This window comes from Euprymna scolopes, chromosome 43, assembly GCF_053919585.1.
Source record: "Euprymna scolopes isolate OS-2025 chromosome 43, ASM5391958v1, whole genome shotgun sequence".
Classification (NCBI taxonomy): Eukaryota; Metazoa; Mollusca; class Cephalopoda; order Sepiida; family Sepiolidae; genus Euprymna; species Euprymna scolopes.
Genome location: NC_136524.1, coordinates 48,385,531 through 48,403,244, shown reverse-complemented (window position 1 = coordinate 48,403,244; position 17,714 = coordinate 48,385,531). Strand labels below are relative to the sequence as shown.

The 17,714-nt window shown below is 29.9% G+C and overlaps 1 protein-coding gene across 1 annotated transcript in view; it reads left to right on the top strand.

Annotated features, from left to right (window-relative positions):
* Positions 1-17,714, top strand: part of LOC145268327 (DNA annealing helicase and endonuclease ZRANB3-like) — a 90,136-nt gene that overhangs the window by 23,863 nt on the left and 48,559 nt on the right. The window contains exons 7-11 of the mRNA XM_080123817.1: positions 892-1,041; positions 8,946-9,113; positions 11,001-11,072; positions 12,119-12,298; positions 14,313-14,468. Of these exons, the coding sequence (XP_079979943.1) occupies positions 892-1,041; positions 8,946-9,113; positions 11,001-11,072; positions 12,119-12,298; positions 14,313-14,468 (726 nt within the window). The remainder of the gene's footprint in view (positions 1-891; positions 1,042-8,945; positions 9,114-11,000; positions 11,073-12,118; positions 12,299-14,312; positions 14,469-17,714) is intronic.

Genomic DNA, 17,714 nt, shown 5'->3' with positions numbered 1-17,714 from the left:
GATTTAGCTGCTTGTCGGGTTTGTCAGGGGTATTTACAAAGAGGGGGTACAAGTGCTTGCAGTCCGTCAGAGCATTCGCCATTAAAGTACTTGTAGAACAGGCAGGGGGATGCAACATTTCGTCAATGGGACAGAGGCTGAAGCTTAGATGACAGTTCAGGACCTATCAGATTGGTGACTCTCTTTTGAACCTTGTCTAGAAGTGAGAGACTACTAGCAGATGCACTGGCCCAAATATGACAACAATACTCCATACATGGGTGAATGGTGGCCTTGTAGAGGTATAGGATACTTTCGGGCGTTAGTAGCTTTCTAGCACAGTAGAGAGAACCTACCTTCTTCGCAGCGGTCCTGGCAATACTCTCAATGTAATTGTTCCAACTCATGTTTCAAACAAAACCCTTTAATTAATCCATGAGGGTAGCATGTTCTTGTTCCATCGGGTAAAAGTCCTAAGTAACTCACACTGAGGAATAAACCTTCAACCTCCAGAAGAGTGAAACTTACAACAGAATTTTATCAAGTACTTTGTTCATTATACCATGGGTCCTTGCAGACAATTCTGGTATAAATTTTAGAAGTCTTAAAAGATTATTAATAAATAGGTTTACGGCTGCCCCCATGGATTAAATAAAGAATTCCGTTCAAGATTCCATGCAGATTTCAGAGTTTGATAGAAAGATTCCCAAGTTTGACAAAATACCTAAATCTTACATTGATCAAAATGTGAAAATAACACTGAAGATAGGAACACTAATCTAAACAATTCAAATGATATGAATAAAAATTCCTGCCTTCCATTTTTGTGTGGAAATCTGAAAAGCGAAGATGTTTGTTTTTTTTTTTTAATCTAATTTCATAAAAACACATTTTGCATCATTTGTTTTGTAGGAAATTTTTAGCCTCTTCCAAGAATTAAAACCCAAATTGAATAGTATGAAAAGTTCCTGTACGAAACAAAACTCTGACATTGGAAGAAACTTACATTTTGAAATTCTTCAAAGTTTTCAAAATCTTTTTAAATTGAGTGGAGAAGCAAAGGTAATAAAAAGTAATTTGATGCTATTTTTTAATTTGTGAATTCTAGTTTTTTTGTTTTTCAAAAATATTTTTGTTTACACAAAGAACATGGCTTTAATGTTAATACGAAAATTAGTATTTTCCTTTTTCTAAACATATACAGTATTTATTTATTTATTTTTTGTAATTGTAAAAAATTTTTGTACTTATGCAGTAGTGCAGAGGTACAACTTTTTTGGTTTTCAGATGTGACATTTAGAGAGTGCATAGCAGGGGCAAACAAATGCAATTTCAGAACTGAACTGAATAAAAAATCTCATAAAAATAAGTTTTTTGTTTTCTTAAGAAAATTTTTAAACACAAAATACAGATTGTTTTTTTTTTAACACAAATTAAAGATTAAAAATTATTTTTTCTTTTTGTAACAAAGCAAAAATTCTGAAAGTATTTCTTCAAAATGCCGCAGATTAAGGACTGTCTACTTATTTTGGGCTTCCTTTTTAAATTAAATATGTTTTTAACTATTTTTCAAAGTTTTTTTAACATGTTTTATTAACTACTTGTTCTTATATATGGGGTGAGTCACAGGAAATGGATGTTTTCGATTCACCATTTTTCACATGAGTGTCATAAACAAACACGGTGTTCACGACTCCACGGTAGCATGAGGTCAATAAACTGAAGAGAAAATCAATAACTAAAACAAAATTTAACGTAAAAGATAAACAAATAAGAAAAAACTAAATAAAATCTTAAGTAGGCTTAAAGACTACCTTTCTCACTCCCTATCCCTTACTCAAGAACAAGGAGTGTTCTAAAAACATCCACCTCCCGTGACTCACCTTGTGTGTGTGTGTGTGTGTGTGTGTGTGTGTCTGTGTGTGTGTTTATATATATATATATATATATATATATATATATATATATATATATATATATATAAATAAAAAGATTGTTTGAATTTTTATTTATTTTTTTATTAGCGATTAATTTCTTTATTTCGCTCCCTGAGCGATTTCTCTTATTATAAGAAAGGAGTTATTTGCCCTTTGTTCACATTTTTTTTTGCCCAAATCTTAGGACGTTTTTTTTACTTTTTTATTATTTAATTATTAATAAATAATTACTATGTGCATAAAAGTAAGTCATCTATATACATGCATGTTTTGGAGTCTACTCCTCATTAGTGTAGCTAGACTGTCATTGCCAAGGATCGAACCTTTAACGGCTCGATAAGTAGTCTGGTGTTTTAACACAGGACTACCGGATCTTAGACAATTTTATGCACGATTTTTATCGCTTATAAATCTAAGATTGTTTGAATTTTTATTTATTTTTTTTTATTAGCGATTAATTTCTTTATTTCGCTCCCTGAGCGATTTCTCTTATTATAAGAAAGGAGTTATTTGCCCTTTGTTCACATTTTTCTTCGCCCAAATCTTAGGACGTTTTTTTACTTTTTTATTATTTAAATATTAATTAATAATTAATATTTATATATATATATATATATATATATATATATATATATTGAACTAGACTAGTTGGGACCTGTTAGGTCAGTATATGTTATAGCTAGCTATGGAATAGTGAATATACGGAATTTACGTATAAACATGCAAAAATTGAATGCACATACGCGAGAAAACAAACATGGCGACCAGTGAAAACAATATGGAATACATTGGATAATAAAGGTCTTAACATCATTGCTCTTAGATTAAAATGAAAAATCCTATATATAAGAGTGGTGTAATCTGTTAGAACAAATTAAAAAAAGACAAAAAGAAAAAAAATACAAGGAGGGAGTGTGGTTCAGCAGCAAGAAGTCTGTTCACATTTCATTTAAACTTCTGCAGATTAGTACAAACACGGAGGCATGAAACAAGATGGAGAATTCCAAAGTCTAGCAGTCCAAGCGAAGAAACTATTAGAGCAGAAGGCTTTTTTGGCACCTGGGGACCTCAACAGCGAAGGGGTGGGATTTTGCTACTTGTCAGGTTAATCGGTATTTATGTCGAAGGGACACAAGAGCCTATAACTCTTTTGTGGAGAGTTATCTAAGGGGAGGTAATGATGACAAACTATCACATCCCCCCTTCTTTCAGATGACATCTGGCATCAATTGAAATGGATGGCTCTCGTCTTGGGGAGTCTCCATGTTTTGACAAGTTTCTGGGATTGACTTTTACTTCTGATCGGAAATGGAACACGTACATCAAGTCTGTTGCCAAGGTCGCTGGAAAAATGGTAGGATCCTTCTACAGCTCTAGGAGATATTTCACTGCTGATGCAATTCTCTATCTGTATAAAAACCAAGTACGTCCAAGGATGGAGTACTGCTGCCACATTTAGACAGGAGCTGCTAAAAACAGCCTATCCTGCCTTGACAGAGTACAAAATAGACTTCGTGGCTTAGTGGGGGATACCCTTTTCTCTTCCCTGCAACTTCTCTCCCACAGAAGAGACATTACCAGCCTCTCTTTTTTTTATCATTACTTCCATGACAAGTGCTCGTCTGTGCTCCAATTTCTGGTCACCCCCCCCCTCGCCAATATTTCACAATAAACACCTGTCTAGCTGAAACCACTGCCAAAAATATTCCCCACTCTGCCAAAATCAAAACGTAGATTCCATGAACAAAGCTTCTTTCTTAGAAGTTTACCCTGTGGAACTCTCTTCCGTTTGCCTGTTTCCCATCTGACTACAACTTGGATGTCTTCAAGTCCAACATAAACAAATTTCCAATGAACCGTCCCCGTTAAGACACGTTATCAAATCTCCAATACTAGCGATTACTATGATATTATCTCATTGTTTACTTTACATGCAATAACCCTTATCCCCGAGTGGCTTCTGGGCCTTGATAAGTGGTGACTACCATGTAAAAAAAGAAAAAAAAAACCTTAAAAGTATCAGGAAATAATAATTTAATTGATTAAGTAATATTTAACGGTGGAGGACATTTTCAATGCAAATCTTAAAAAAATGAAAAGCTCCCACCCCCACCCTCAACATGCATTTTGAAGGGTTTCTAGATATTTTTAAAATGTTTGGAACTTATGACTCCCTACCCGATTCCTTTTTTCTGCCCCACCTCCTCACCACCAAAGTTGGAAAAAGGTTAAGGATTAAATGTCTCATTTACTGCTACATAGCGAACAAGTGGGTGCTCATTTCTCATTAAATTTATATAGGAAAGTGATCCCCTGCTCTAAAATGTTGAATTTTATATTTTTAAAAATTCCTTCTTTTGTATTATCTTTAAAGGCTGTTGAAACATATTAGCAAAAAAAAAAAAAAAAATTTTGATTTCTTTTTATGGGGTAAACTATGCTGTATTAGGTTGTAAGAAATTACCATAAATTTTTTTTTAAATATGTTTGGTTTTTAGTTGGTCTTTTGTTTTTCTATATTAGAAAAACATTTGTTTTGTTTTTTTTATTTGAAAACGATTCCAACTTGCAATAAAATTACAATCAAAATAATCGTTTTAAAAATTTAGGACGCTAAAAATATACATTGCTTTTAATTATCTTTCATTTTCATTATATTAGAATTCATAAAAATATGTAAGGAAAAAAAAATGAAATACAGAAAAGAACCATTTGTAAAATGGCGATAGATTATTTGTGTATTTTATTCTTTGAAATGAAAAAAAAAAAAAAATTAAGTGGAACAATTTTATTCATTTGTAACGCAAACCAATTTTTAAAAAATTATTTTCGGTTTTATTTATTTATATTCATTTATTTGTTAGAAAGATAAAATGCATAAATCTATTTAAAAATAAATAAAATAAGAAAGAGCACAATCTGTAAATTAGCAATTAAGATTTAAAAAAAGCTCTTTATGACTTTGTTTTTAGGATTTGGGATATGAAAAACGGAAAAAAATTTTATCAAGTTTCAACATGTAAAGTAAAGAAAAACAATTTTTCTTTTTAAATTATGTAAATTGATCAAGTAGTTTTCATTTTTTTTTTTTTTTTACATTAGAAAAAACATTTTTGTTTTTGTTTTTTAGTTTGAAAACGATTCCAACTTGCAATGAAAATACGATAAAAATTTGGGATGCTAAAAACGTACATGGTTTTTATTATCTTCGGTTTTATATCGTTTTGATTATATTAAAATTCTTTAAAAAAAGTAGCATACAGAAATGTATGAAAAAAAATGAAATATGGAAAAGAATGATTTGCAAAATACTGATGCAAAAAAAACAAACAAACAAAAGGCAGTTACAGCTTTGTTTTTATTTATTTACGCATGCGCATCATAAACAAAAACTGGACGGATGACATTTATGCTTCATAAATATTAATTTCAACTAAATTTTTTTCTGCGCTTAGCGCCGCCTGAGGTATATATTCCTTGCTAATGGAGTCAGAGATGGCTTTGTGGCTGGATTCGAATCCCTCAACTGGTGGTAATCCCGACTCCCTACACAGATGATTCCTGAAAGGATAAAACACTTGTGCCTGTTGGTATTCAATAATTATTTTAATAATAATATAAAAGGCAAAATGTGCATAAGCGTTTGTGGTCGTCCACGAAAGGGAACAGAAAAAAAAATGACAGTGTCAAACCGTCCTCTTGTCGATACAACGCACAAAAGCTCCTTTTTTTCCTTTCTTTCCTCAAGAACCTATGGTCACAATCTATTTGCTTATACATATCATTAAAGTTGAATTCAACTGACTTAGTGGCGAATTTCATTAATTCCATGAAAATTTTTTCCGGAATAGGGGACTTGGAAATTGATTACAATATAAGAAACTATTTGCAGAATATTAATATCTGCGAAGATGCCATGCATTTTTTCTTCTTTAAAATAAATATTTATTTACCTTTGAAGATATGAAACAAGCTTTTGCTTTGATTGAGGCGTTTTCAGTAATTTCTTTTTGTTAATCGTTTTCAGCTTACACTGGTTATAATCAGCTAACGTACTAATTTTCAGCGTTGCTTTTACCGAAAGCGATAACAAGGCAAATCAGTTCCTTCACTTTTATTGTTCTTCAATGTTTCTATTGTGAAGCGATTTATTGAAATAAGATATAAGAAAAAGACATTATTGAAAAGTTTGCAATAAATTTTTTTTTTAATTATACAGATAAAAATTATACAATTAGTCTTTATTTGCACTTTTAATAACAAAATTTTTAAAAATACATTTTTTTTTTTAAATTTTATTTGAAATTTTATAAGAAATATATGTTTATGAAATTATAAAAATAAGTTTTTTTGTTTTTATTTTAATTTTAAAAACTTTTTTTAGCTTATAGTCAGCTAATGTACTTCCTAACTTCTGGCATGGCTGCTACCGGAAGTGGAGACCAGACAAATCATTTCCTGTCACGCCTATATCTCCCCTGTGCATGTACTCTGTTTTTATTATGTTTTTTTTTAATCTTTTTCTTATTTAATAATCATTGAAATGTTTTTTCAGTTTTATTTTAATTAAGAATTATTGAAATTATTTTTTTTTTTTTTTAATTATTGAAAACACCTTTTAAAATCTTTTAAAACGATTTTGGGAAAATTATGTATTGTATACGTTTTTTATGATGTTTGAAATTTTGTTATTTTGATTTCAATAATTTCATGTTATTTTGATTTCAATGATTTTAGTTTCATACTTTCATAAACGTATATATATATATATATATATATATATATATATATATATATATATATATATATATATATATATATATAAATTCAAATAAAAAACTTTTATTTTGAAAATTAAAATAAAAGCAACACATTTTTATAATTTCATAAACGTTTCTTATAAAATTTTAAATAAAATAAAGACATGCTGGAATTTAGGAAATATGTTAGCTAACTATAACTAATTTTTTTATTTGAATTTATATATAATAAATATATGTTTATGAAAGTATAAAAATATAATTATTGAAATTAAAATAACAAATAATTTATAGGCGTGAGAGAGAAAAAAAAAGTAAAGGAACTGATTTGCCTTGTCACCGCTTCTGGTGGTGCTACACCAGAGATTAAGAAGTGTGCTAGCTGATTGTAACCACTTACACCTTTAAAAAAAAAACACACACACACACACATACATACACACACACACACTCTCTCTCTTTCTTCTTCTTCTTCTTCTTTACTATCTTGGTGTTTGAGAGGTAAAGAAAAATTTTAATGGAATATTCTATGTATCTCATTAGCTCCTAATAAAAAGCCTTTTTGATTTCTGAGAACTTCGACAAAAGTAAAATAAAACAAGATGCAAGACTCATTAAAGATGACTGATGCTGATATCTCAACCCTAACTGCGGCCCTGGATATGACCTTAAACTATATCCAATGGTGAGGCCCCAACTTGCGGGCTTTGGGGAGTGTGGAGCCACCCTTTAATTACCATTGCTCCCAGGTCCACTCTGACCCCGAGTGGTAGTACCTGTTAGGGTCTCAACTATCGGTTAAATAGAAACCGACTTGAAAACTATAAAAAAATTGTTCTTCAAAATCTTTGGATTCAGCATTAAATAACCCGAAAAGGGTTGATATGCCATAAAACAAAAACAACCAACCAACCAACCAGTCAACCCTAACTGCATGTCAGTATGGTTTCTGCTGCTTCATTTTTTTTAAACAACACACATATATGCATATACACATATCAATGTGATGTTAACAATATTTGGTGCTTGCTTATATTGGTGATGTTTTAAACCAACGCATTTCAGGTGAAAACATTATGTAGTCGGAATTAGTATAAATTTCAAAAATTACGAAAAATGATCAGGTGAAAATAGAATTTATCAAATTATTGAGTTTTATTGTATGTTTTAATATGGAAGAGTTGTGCGACCAATTCAGTATGACCAACAAAGGAGATAACCTTTGACTTAAATTGACAAATTATGATTCTGCCATTTTTAAATCAACACATTTCAGAATATAATTGTGGTTGATTTTTTATATATATATATATATATATATAACACATGATTAGTGATCCAGTGAATTACTTTTTTCATAGTTTTTAGAATTTATACTAATTTTGCCATGACACGTAAGTACATAATGTTTTCATCTGAAATGCGTTGGTTTAAAAGATCATCAACATAAACAAACAACAAATAGAAAATAAATGGTCCTCTCTCGCCAAACTTTCACAAGAAACACTCGTCTAGCTGAAAACACTATCAATAATTCCCCCCACTTGTTATCTGTGCCTAAACCTAAACGTAGATTCCATGAACAAAGTTTCTTTCTTAGAACTGCACGCCTGTGGAATTGTCTTCTGTTTTCCTGCTCTCCAGCTGACTACAATATGGTTGTCTTCAAGTCCAATGTAAACAAGTTCTTGATGAGCCGTTCCACTTAAGTTAACAAATTTCCATTACTAACGATTACTATATTGTCCAATTGACTACTGTTACACTCTTTACCCTTATCCTCGAGTGGTCTCTGAGCCTTGATAAGTGGCTATGCCTATGTAAAAAAAAAAAAATAAATAAATCCTGTTAGCTGATTTATGAAATCTTTGATTTATTAGCACAAATCTGATTTTTTATTTTTATTTTGTTAACTATACATATACATTTGCCAATCATTGTAATCTGATTTAAACCACTTTCTACAAGAAATATATTGGGTGGAATGTCTTTATCATAATTTAGATCAAACACTTATTTTCGTGCATTCAAACTTTTTGTTAGCTTTTAGCTGCATCGAATCTTAAATGAAAGTAGAAACAAATTTAGAATTATGTGCCTTGTGAAATTTATACTAATTTTGCGATGACATGTAAGTACATAATGTTTTCACCTGAAATGCGTTGGTTTAAAGGCTCACCAATATAAACAAGCACCTACATATTTTGTATTTATTATTGTTTATTTATTTATTTTTTTTTTTAAATTATAATTTTTTTTTTTTTTCCAGATCGGTCCTGTGCAAGATTATATTAAGATGTTGTGTGCTAATAATGATTTAAAGTTTCTGATCTTTGCTTATCATCACGATATGATGGACGGAATATCACAAACATTATGGGATTTGAAGATCAAGTTTATACGTATTGATGGAAGTACACATCCTTCTGATCGACAAGTAAGAAATATTTATTAAAAAATTCTTTGAATATAAATAATGTCTCCAAACATGGAAGCCAACGTTTCTTTCTAGATGATGATGTACGCCAGAATCAGGTTCTCTTCTCATCGTGAAGTGAGGACAGATTTAGTTTTTGAAGCCGTTCTTTGTAGGTAAGCATGGAGAATCCCACATTCCAGGAGTATGTGATTGTTTATTAAGATAGGGATTTGTTGATTGGAAAGCCTACTTAAGAATGGGTCGTACCAAAGTCATGTGTAGGAGACTGAAAACATCTGCTACATAAAAAAAAAAAAACGATTTAAATTCCAACAAACAAAATAAGACAAAACCCAAAACACTAACTTCCAACGTACACCCCCCCCACTACAATGTCTGCTGCAACATGAAGGGTCTATGTTCCAACCTTTCAGAGCTTGAAATCCAATTATGAGAGAGCAAACCTAATCTCATGTTCTTGTGCAAAACTACTTTAGCAGATTTCTCCATAAAAGGTGATTTTATGCACAAGATAGATTTGCATTCCCTGTTGATGATGTTGTATGCCAGAATCAAGTTTCCTAACAAGAACAAAAGATGATTGCCACAAAAAAAAAACAGGAGATACCTATTGACTTTAGTCTTGAAAAGACCAAGCAATAGGAAGCTGTTTTATAACAAGGTATAAAAAATAATAGGCCAAGGTCATATGTAGGGGATGGAATATGTCAGCTACATAAAACGATTTTGCTAAACATTTTGCAACAAAAAATGTTTAGTGTTTTGAATTTTACGCATAAGATAGATTTACATTCCTGTTGATGATGTTGTATGTCAGAATCAAGTCTCCTTACCAGAACAAAAGATGATTAAATGTATAAAAGTAGCCATGTTTTTTTAGAATGTTAAAATTCAAGAGTGGACAAATCAATTTGACTCGCAAGATTTACAGACTACGCTATGGCTGCCAAAAATTATTAATCCCCAAAAGTGGTAAAATTTGATTTTCTTTAACAAAAGTTTACTTGTCAATTTATGTGATTTTTGGACTATGACATCTGTGTTCCATGATGAATGCATACATTATAAAGATGTTTTTTGTTTTTATTTTAATTAAATGTAATTCTAAATAATATCAGCTACATAAAACCATTTTGCTAAAATGCAACCACAAATGTTTAGGGTTTTGGATTTTATGCACAAAGATAGATTTACATTTCCTGTTGATGATTATGTATGCCAGAATCAAGTCTCCTAACAAAAACAAAAGATGATTGTCACAAAAAAAAACAGGAGATACCTATTGACTTTAGTCTTGAAAAGACCAAGTAATAGGAAGCTGTTTTATAACAAGGTATAAAAAATAATTGGCTGCGCTAAGGTTATATGTAGGGGATGGAACATGTCTGCTACATAAAACCATTTTGCTAAAATGCAACCAAAAATGTTTAGTGTTTTGAATTTTAAGCGCAAGTTAGATTTACATTCTCTGCTGATGATGTTGTATGCCAGAGTAAGCATCCCTTTGTGTCCTTCACTGCTTGAGTAAGGGCACGAGGGGATGCTTTCTTTTTTTTTTTTATTTCTAATTTATCTGTTTGTTTTCTATTTTATATATTTTATTTTAATGGAAGGACTGTGTTTGAGGTTATGGCAATGCAGTTTGTGGGAACAGTCTATGTAGTAAAGAATGATAACAATATTGAAGGAATTTCAATAATTTTCAATTATGAATATTCATTTACTAACATAGTGTGTCATACAAAATGGTATATGTGTGGATTTCCAAAAATCTTTTGATAATATATCTGCAGGGGAAAAATAAACACAACCCTTTTACACTACACACAATGCTTCAAGCAAACTACAAAATCCTCTTCATTTTATTTTGATATTTATTTGCAGGCATTCGTTAATCAGTTTCAGTCAGATTCTAAGACGACTGTCGCAGTTTTGAGTATTCTCGCAGCAGGAGTGGTATGTATAAATTTTTGTTCTATAGTTTAAGCTTTTTTTTTTATTATTATTTTTAAACATACTGAAACTGTATTTAAGTTTTTTTTTTTCATTTCAAAATATTATCTTGTTCAAAGTGATCTCTACATACAACAGAAAAAATAAATAGTTGCTTGTCACTTAACTCAGAATAGAAAGCTTGATTCCTGAAAAGTTGGGAGAAAAAAATGATTTATTATACCATATACCTTACGTTTGAGTTGTAAGCCCCCTCCCCCTACCCTGGGGTTAGTAGTTATAAATTTTACAGTTTTTTAAGAATGAAATACCCAGCAGTTAAAATTTTTATTCCATATTTGAAGCTTTTTTTTTTTTAACATGCTAAAACTATTAAGTCTTTTTTTAGTTTTTAGTTTTTTGTTCAAAGCGAGAAAAAAACAAAAAAACAAATGACTGCTTTGATTGAGATTGTCGGATTGACTTCCTCATCTTGGTTGTTGTTGGTCACAACGTTTCGGCCATTTTGCCCTCCGGCCTTCATCAGGTGTTTTGTATCGAACTGGGGAACCGTTTGTTAGGAGTCTCGAACCCAACCTTTTATTATTATTATGGGGGTACCGTGTTCGGACTCCAGTTATTACGTCAGGACAAGCAATTTTTTTTATGGAAATCGCTTCAGACAAGGCATAATTTTTAGCGATTAATAATATATTATAAAGGCACTTTTTTATTTTTTTTACTTTATGAAACTTATTTCAAATATTGTGAATTCAGTTTAAAGCATTTCAAGCTTTCCGTTTGGATTATTTGGATTATTGTTCTCATCCTGTCCTCTCTGATCTCCTTCAAGTGCATCTTGTCGAACTTCAGAATCTGTACAAAATTTTAAACCAAACCCGAGTTTGAAGGAATGATACAATCGAAGAAGGTTGAAACGTTGCGAGAATACTAACATCCAAGATGAGAGAACAGTAGTCAGAATAATCCTAATTATCAATCCTCATCTCAAAAATTCTGGAGCATAATTTCCAGGTTTTTATTTTTCCATATTTAATAATTTTGAACAGGGTTTGACATTTACAGAAGCAAAGATGGTGGTATTTGCGGAAATGTACTGGACACCTGGAACAATGATTCAGTGTGAAGACAGAGCTCATCGAATTGGACAAACGTGTTCGTTACCCGTCCACTATTTGGTTGCCAAAGGATCTATGGATGAATGGATGTGGTCAATTTTAAACAGAAAAGTAAGTTGACTTTTATTTTGGGTTCAGTTTTGTGTCAGTTAAAAAAAAGATTGAATACTAAAAAGGAATTCACTGTTTAAAACACTCAATAAAAATTGAGGATTTAATGGTTAGAAAGACCAGACGATAGTAAAATTGTTTTTAATAGATATTGCTATTTATTAAAAAATAAAATTGCATCTTTTTTGATTTAATTTTTTTTTTTTTTTTTTTTTTTTTTTTCAAATTTTTGAATAATAAAATATTCATCTTCAGAAAATTGGACAGTTTTTTGTTTTTGTTTTCTTTTTTTTTTTCTTCCTCTTAGATGCTATAGTGGTGGTAATCCCTGGCATAACTTGTCACTATTTGTCACGACCTAATTTCAATAATTTGTCACAACCCAGTTTCAATAATTTGTCATGACCCAATTTCAATAATAAAATATAATAATTAAATATTAATAAAATATAATATTAGATATAAATATAATTTTTACCATGCAACATAAATATAATAATTAAATATAATACATAAAATATAATTAAATATAAATATAATTTGACTGTGCAATATAATATAAATATACAACAGGATGCCTGGTAAACATGGCAAAAGTTCATAAATGGGGAAAAAATGGCACTTTGATAATGGAAAATTTAAACTGAGAACTGCGGGGCTATACTCTCTCCCTTCTAATTTTAAATAAGGCTACCCCTCTACACAATATTTTTAAATAATATTTTAAAATAAACATTTATAATGTTGGAGATTGGAATTAGGCTCGTTTTCCTCTTATTTTAAACAGTGTTTAAGTTCCTGCTCACAGTATTTCAAAATAAATATTTTAATTTTCGATGTCAATTTTTCACACTTTTCTTTTAATCCAGTTTTAATGCAAACAGATGTTTTGTGATGAATTTTGAACCGCACAAAAAAACAGATGTTATCAGTGCTTGCCACTATTTCTATCAATGTTTACATGAGTTTTTAATCAATTTTCTTCAAATTTTATGACAAAAGAAATAATTATATTGCCTATTAAATACCATTAGAACAAAGTTTCTACCTTAACTTATCTTTGTACTACAAAGCCTCAACTTTGAGATGTTCTAACTTCTGACTGGAAAGATACCTGTGTTCTGTTCAAATTCTGTGACAAAGACAATTCTTTTTCCTGATTGACTAAAAAAATATAAGGAACATCACTAACTGGTAGAACTTCAATATCAAGTGTTTTTGTGAACAGACCCCGACCACATAGTTGTAAAAAGTCATCTACTGCTACCAGGCATGACATGGCATATTTTGTTGGTAATAGTCAAATTTAAATAGCGATTTCTTGGAATATACAAATCACAATAAAAATATTAAAATACTATTTTAAAGAAAATAGTATTGTGAATCCAGTCATATAAGTTTTATTTTGATGGATGTAGGAGAAATGTACTTATTACTGATTTAAAGACTATTAAGTAACAGTGTGTGCCTTGTCCAGTGTTGAATGGTATGTTTTTGGCATTGCTGGGGTAACAACAAAATAATTTTTTTTAAAATAAATAAAAGAAGCTACTTTTACAGAATTCGAACCAAACTATTCTTTTGAACTTTAACCCTAACCCTAACCTTAAACTAACATTAACTTGTTTAGCTTTAGTTTAACAAAAACTATATTTGTTCAGGTTCAAATTCTGTAGAAGCATCAAAACTTTGTGCAAAAATGGTATGGGACTCTTCCAATAGACACTGCTTGTCAATTTCCCATTTCAAGACCAGAAACCGTCATCAAGGGGACTATTACTTTTTAACCTATAATTTTTTTTTCCTCCCCAAGTTTTTCAGTGTGTTCAGATGTAATTGCTTAAAAAGTAAAATCGCTGGGAGGGTCAGGGGTTTTAAGTGATTTTTGAAATATGACATCTTTGTCCTATAACAGGTATGTACATTTTTAAAAAATTTCTGTATTTGTTTTTTGTTTTTTTGTTTTTTTTTAATGAAGTGTAATTCTAAATAAGCACATTTAATGTTTATGTAGACAGGTGTTGTGTCCACCATTTTGGATGGTCAACGAAAAGAATTGGACGCTGATAAAGGAAATCAGGATCAGATTGATGTTCTTTCCAATGCCGATGCGTGGGATCCAAATAACTGTCCGGAGCCAGTTGATTTAAGCCAAATGTTACAATCACAGGTAACACCGTCTTAGTTGTGTGAATTTTTGAACCAGTTATTTACTTCTGTGCATTTTGAAATGAATTTAAGAAGATTACTTTGCTATGTCCCAATAACTAATGTACACATATTAACTCTTATCCTTGAGTGGTCACTGGGTTTTGATATGTGATAACACGTTTGTAAAAAAAAAAAAAAAAAAAAAAAAAAAAAAAAAAAAAAACAAGAAACGTTCTAGAGGGAGTTAGGCCTCCTTCCCTATAGTTTTAAATAGGAACTAAAATAAATATCAGTTATGGAAAATTCAATAATTTTCCTGATATGAAAATAGTGATGAGAAATAGATGTTAGGACCGATCTGGGTGGGTATTTTTGGAAGAGGGGTGGAAAGGAGACTGCCTGCCTTATACTTAAAAATAGATGTTAAAATAATTTTAAATATTTTAAAAATAGTTAATCTACTGTCTTTTAAGCTAAGTGTTCTTACATTATCTTTTTAGAGTTCAAATTTATATACGTTCAAATACAAAGTACACGTTTAGCTGCTTGTTTATATTGATGATGTTTTAAACCAACCCATTATAGGTGAAAACATATTATAAGGTACTTACATGTCATGACGAAATTAGTATAAATTACAAAAAATTACAAAAAATGATTCAGTAGAAACAAAAAAAAACATTACAAGTCAAAATAGAATTTATCAAATTATAGAGTTTTATAATATGATTTAAGGTGGAAGAAGTTTGCGACCAATTCAGTGTGATAAACAAGGGAGATAACCTTGACTTAAATTATGGGTCCACCATTTTTAAACATGATATCTGGAAACATAATTGTGGCTGATTTTTTTTATTCAAAATACTTCTAGCACTTTGTCTATTGAATTATTTTTCATAGTTTTTGGAATATATACTAATTTGGCCATGACACGTAAATACGTAATAATGTTTTCACCTGAAATGCGTTGGTTTAAAAGATCACTAATGTAAACAAGCAACCACTTTTATTTCAATAAATAAATATCTACTTAACAGCTGAACCTAGCCAGTTTACACGGGACTACTTACATTCACTTTTCTTTTGTTTTTATTCTTACTGTTTTTTTTAACTATCCTTTTTTATTTGCTATTTTTTTTTTTTTTACCAATTTTTTTTTAACCCTTTTTTATTTGCTATTTTTTTTTTACCAAATTTATTTTAACTATCCTTTTTTATTTGCTATTTTTGTTTTTTTTACAAATTTTTTTACTATCCTTTTTTTTTTGCTATTTTTTTTACCAATTTCATTTTAACTATCCTTTTTTATTTGCTATTTTTGTTTTTTTTACCAATTTTTTTTTTACTATCCTTTTCTTCTTGCTATTTTTTTTTACCAATTTTATTTTTACTATCATTTTTTTGCTATTTTTTTTACCAATTTCATTTTAACTATCCTTGTTTTATTTGCTATTTTTTTACCAATTTTATTTTAACTATCCTTTTTTCTTTGCTATTTTTGTTTTTTTTACCAATTTTATTTTAACTATCATTTTTTTTTTTTGCAATTTTTTTTACCAATTTCATTTTAACTATCCTTTTAACAATTTTTTTTACTATCCTTTTTTTGCTATTTTTTTTACCAATTTTATTTTAACTATCCTTTTTTTATTTACTATTTTTGGGGTTTTTTGCCAATTTTTTTTTATTATCCTTTTTTCTTTGCTATTTTTTTAGCAATTTTTTTTACTATTCTTTTTTTTTGCTATTTTTTTTACCAATTTTATTTTAACTATTTTTTCTTTGCTATTTTTTTTTACCAATTTTATTTTAACTATTTTTTTTTACCAATTTTATTTTAACTATCCATTTTTATTTTTTTATAGGATTATGAAAGTTAAATTTATTTTTAACATATTGTTTGGGCATTAAATTATTAACTGAGCTAAATTGTTATGGAACTATAAATAATAGGTTGATATAGTAATATTGATTTAGTTTTATTTGTAATTTTTATTACCAATATTTTTAATTATCTGTTTTTATTTGTCATTTTTTTTAAGCAAATTTTTTAACTATCATTTTTATTTGTCATTTTTTTTAACAATTTTTTAAATTATCCTTTAAATAAATCTGAATTCATCAGAGCACATTCCATCTCTTCAATGTACATACCTCCGACAAACCTATTCACTGTAGAGGTCCTTAGATGCTAGAAAGCCTTTTACTCTCCCTCCAACAGCTAGACTTTGGAATTTCCTCCCTGCTTCCAGCTTTTTTGACTGTACTGACTTGTGAAAGTTTAAATGTAATGTGAACTGACATCTAGCTCATCTCCTTACATAGTCCCCTGTAAACCTGGTCCCAAATAGTAATCCCCTATGCTTCGTGTGGCAATATGCTTTGTTTAGAGTGAAAAAGAGTAAAAAAAAAAAAAACATGTATGTAAAATAATAGGACTCTTTATTTCTTAAGGAGAATACAAAAATAAAGACACTTATTTTAATGGACATTTTTTTCCTTTCTAGTGCAGATGCCTAAATTTTCATTATATTATGTCTTGCATGTGTTTCTTTGAATAGCAGAAAATCACTAAACAACTCTTCAGAGAAAAAAAAAAGGTCGATATGTTGTAGATTTAAGAGGTGCATCACATCATCTGATAAGTTCCATAGAATATTTGGCTGCAGTGATATTCACTCTGGTCAGATTGTAGATGCCCAATGTAGACATGACTAGCTTATTACCACATAAAATGAAAGGCATATTTTAAATTTGTTTAGAATTTAGTGTTGAACACGACTTACGAAACATGTTCCCAAATAGTAGTCCCTTATGCCCATGTAACAATATAACTTCTTTACAATAAACAATGAACAAGATTAATAATAAAAAAAAACAAAATGAAGGTTGATGACATGTGTTGCATGGAGAGAATTGATAGTTTTATACTTAATTTGACGGAATTCCCACTACTTACGTTTACTACGCTATAATCACATTGGCTAATGTATACTCATTAACGCTTATCCTCGAGTGGCCTCTGGGCCTTGGTAAGTGGTGACTCCTGTGTAAAAATTAAAAAAAGATATGAAAATGGTGCAATGAACATTTGATGCACGTCTTTAAGACTTAGTTCTAAAGAGCTCAGACAAGCTACAAATAAAACAACTTCAGAAATGTCTACAAAAGTGCTCGACTGAGCTCCAACATCTTGTCAAACTCTCGAATCTTTCTGTAGAACTTGGATTCACGGGTGAAATAAAAAGTTTTGTTTGAAATTCTG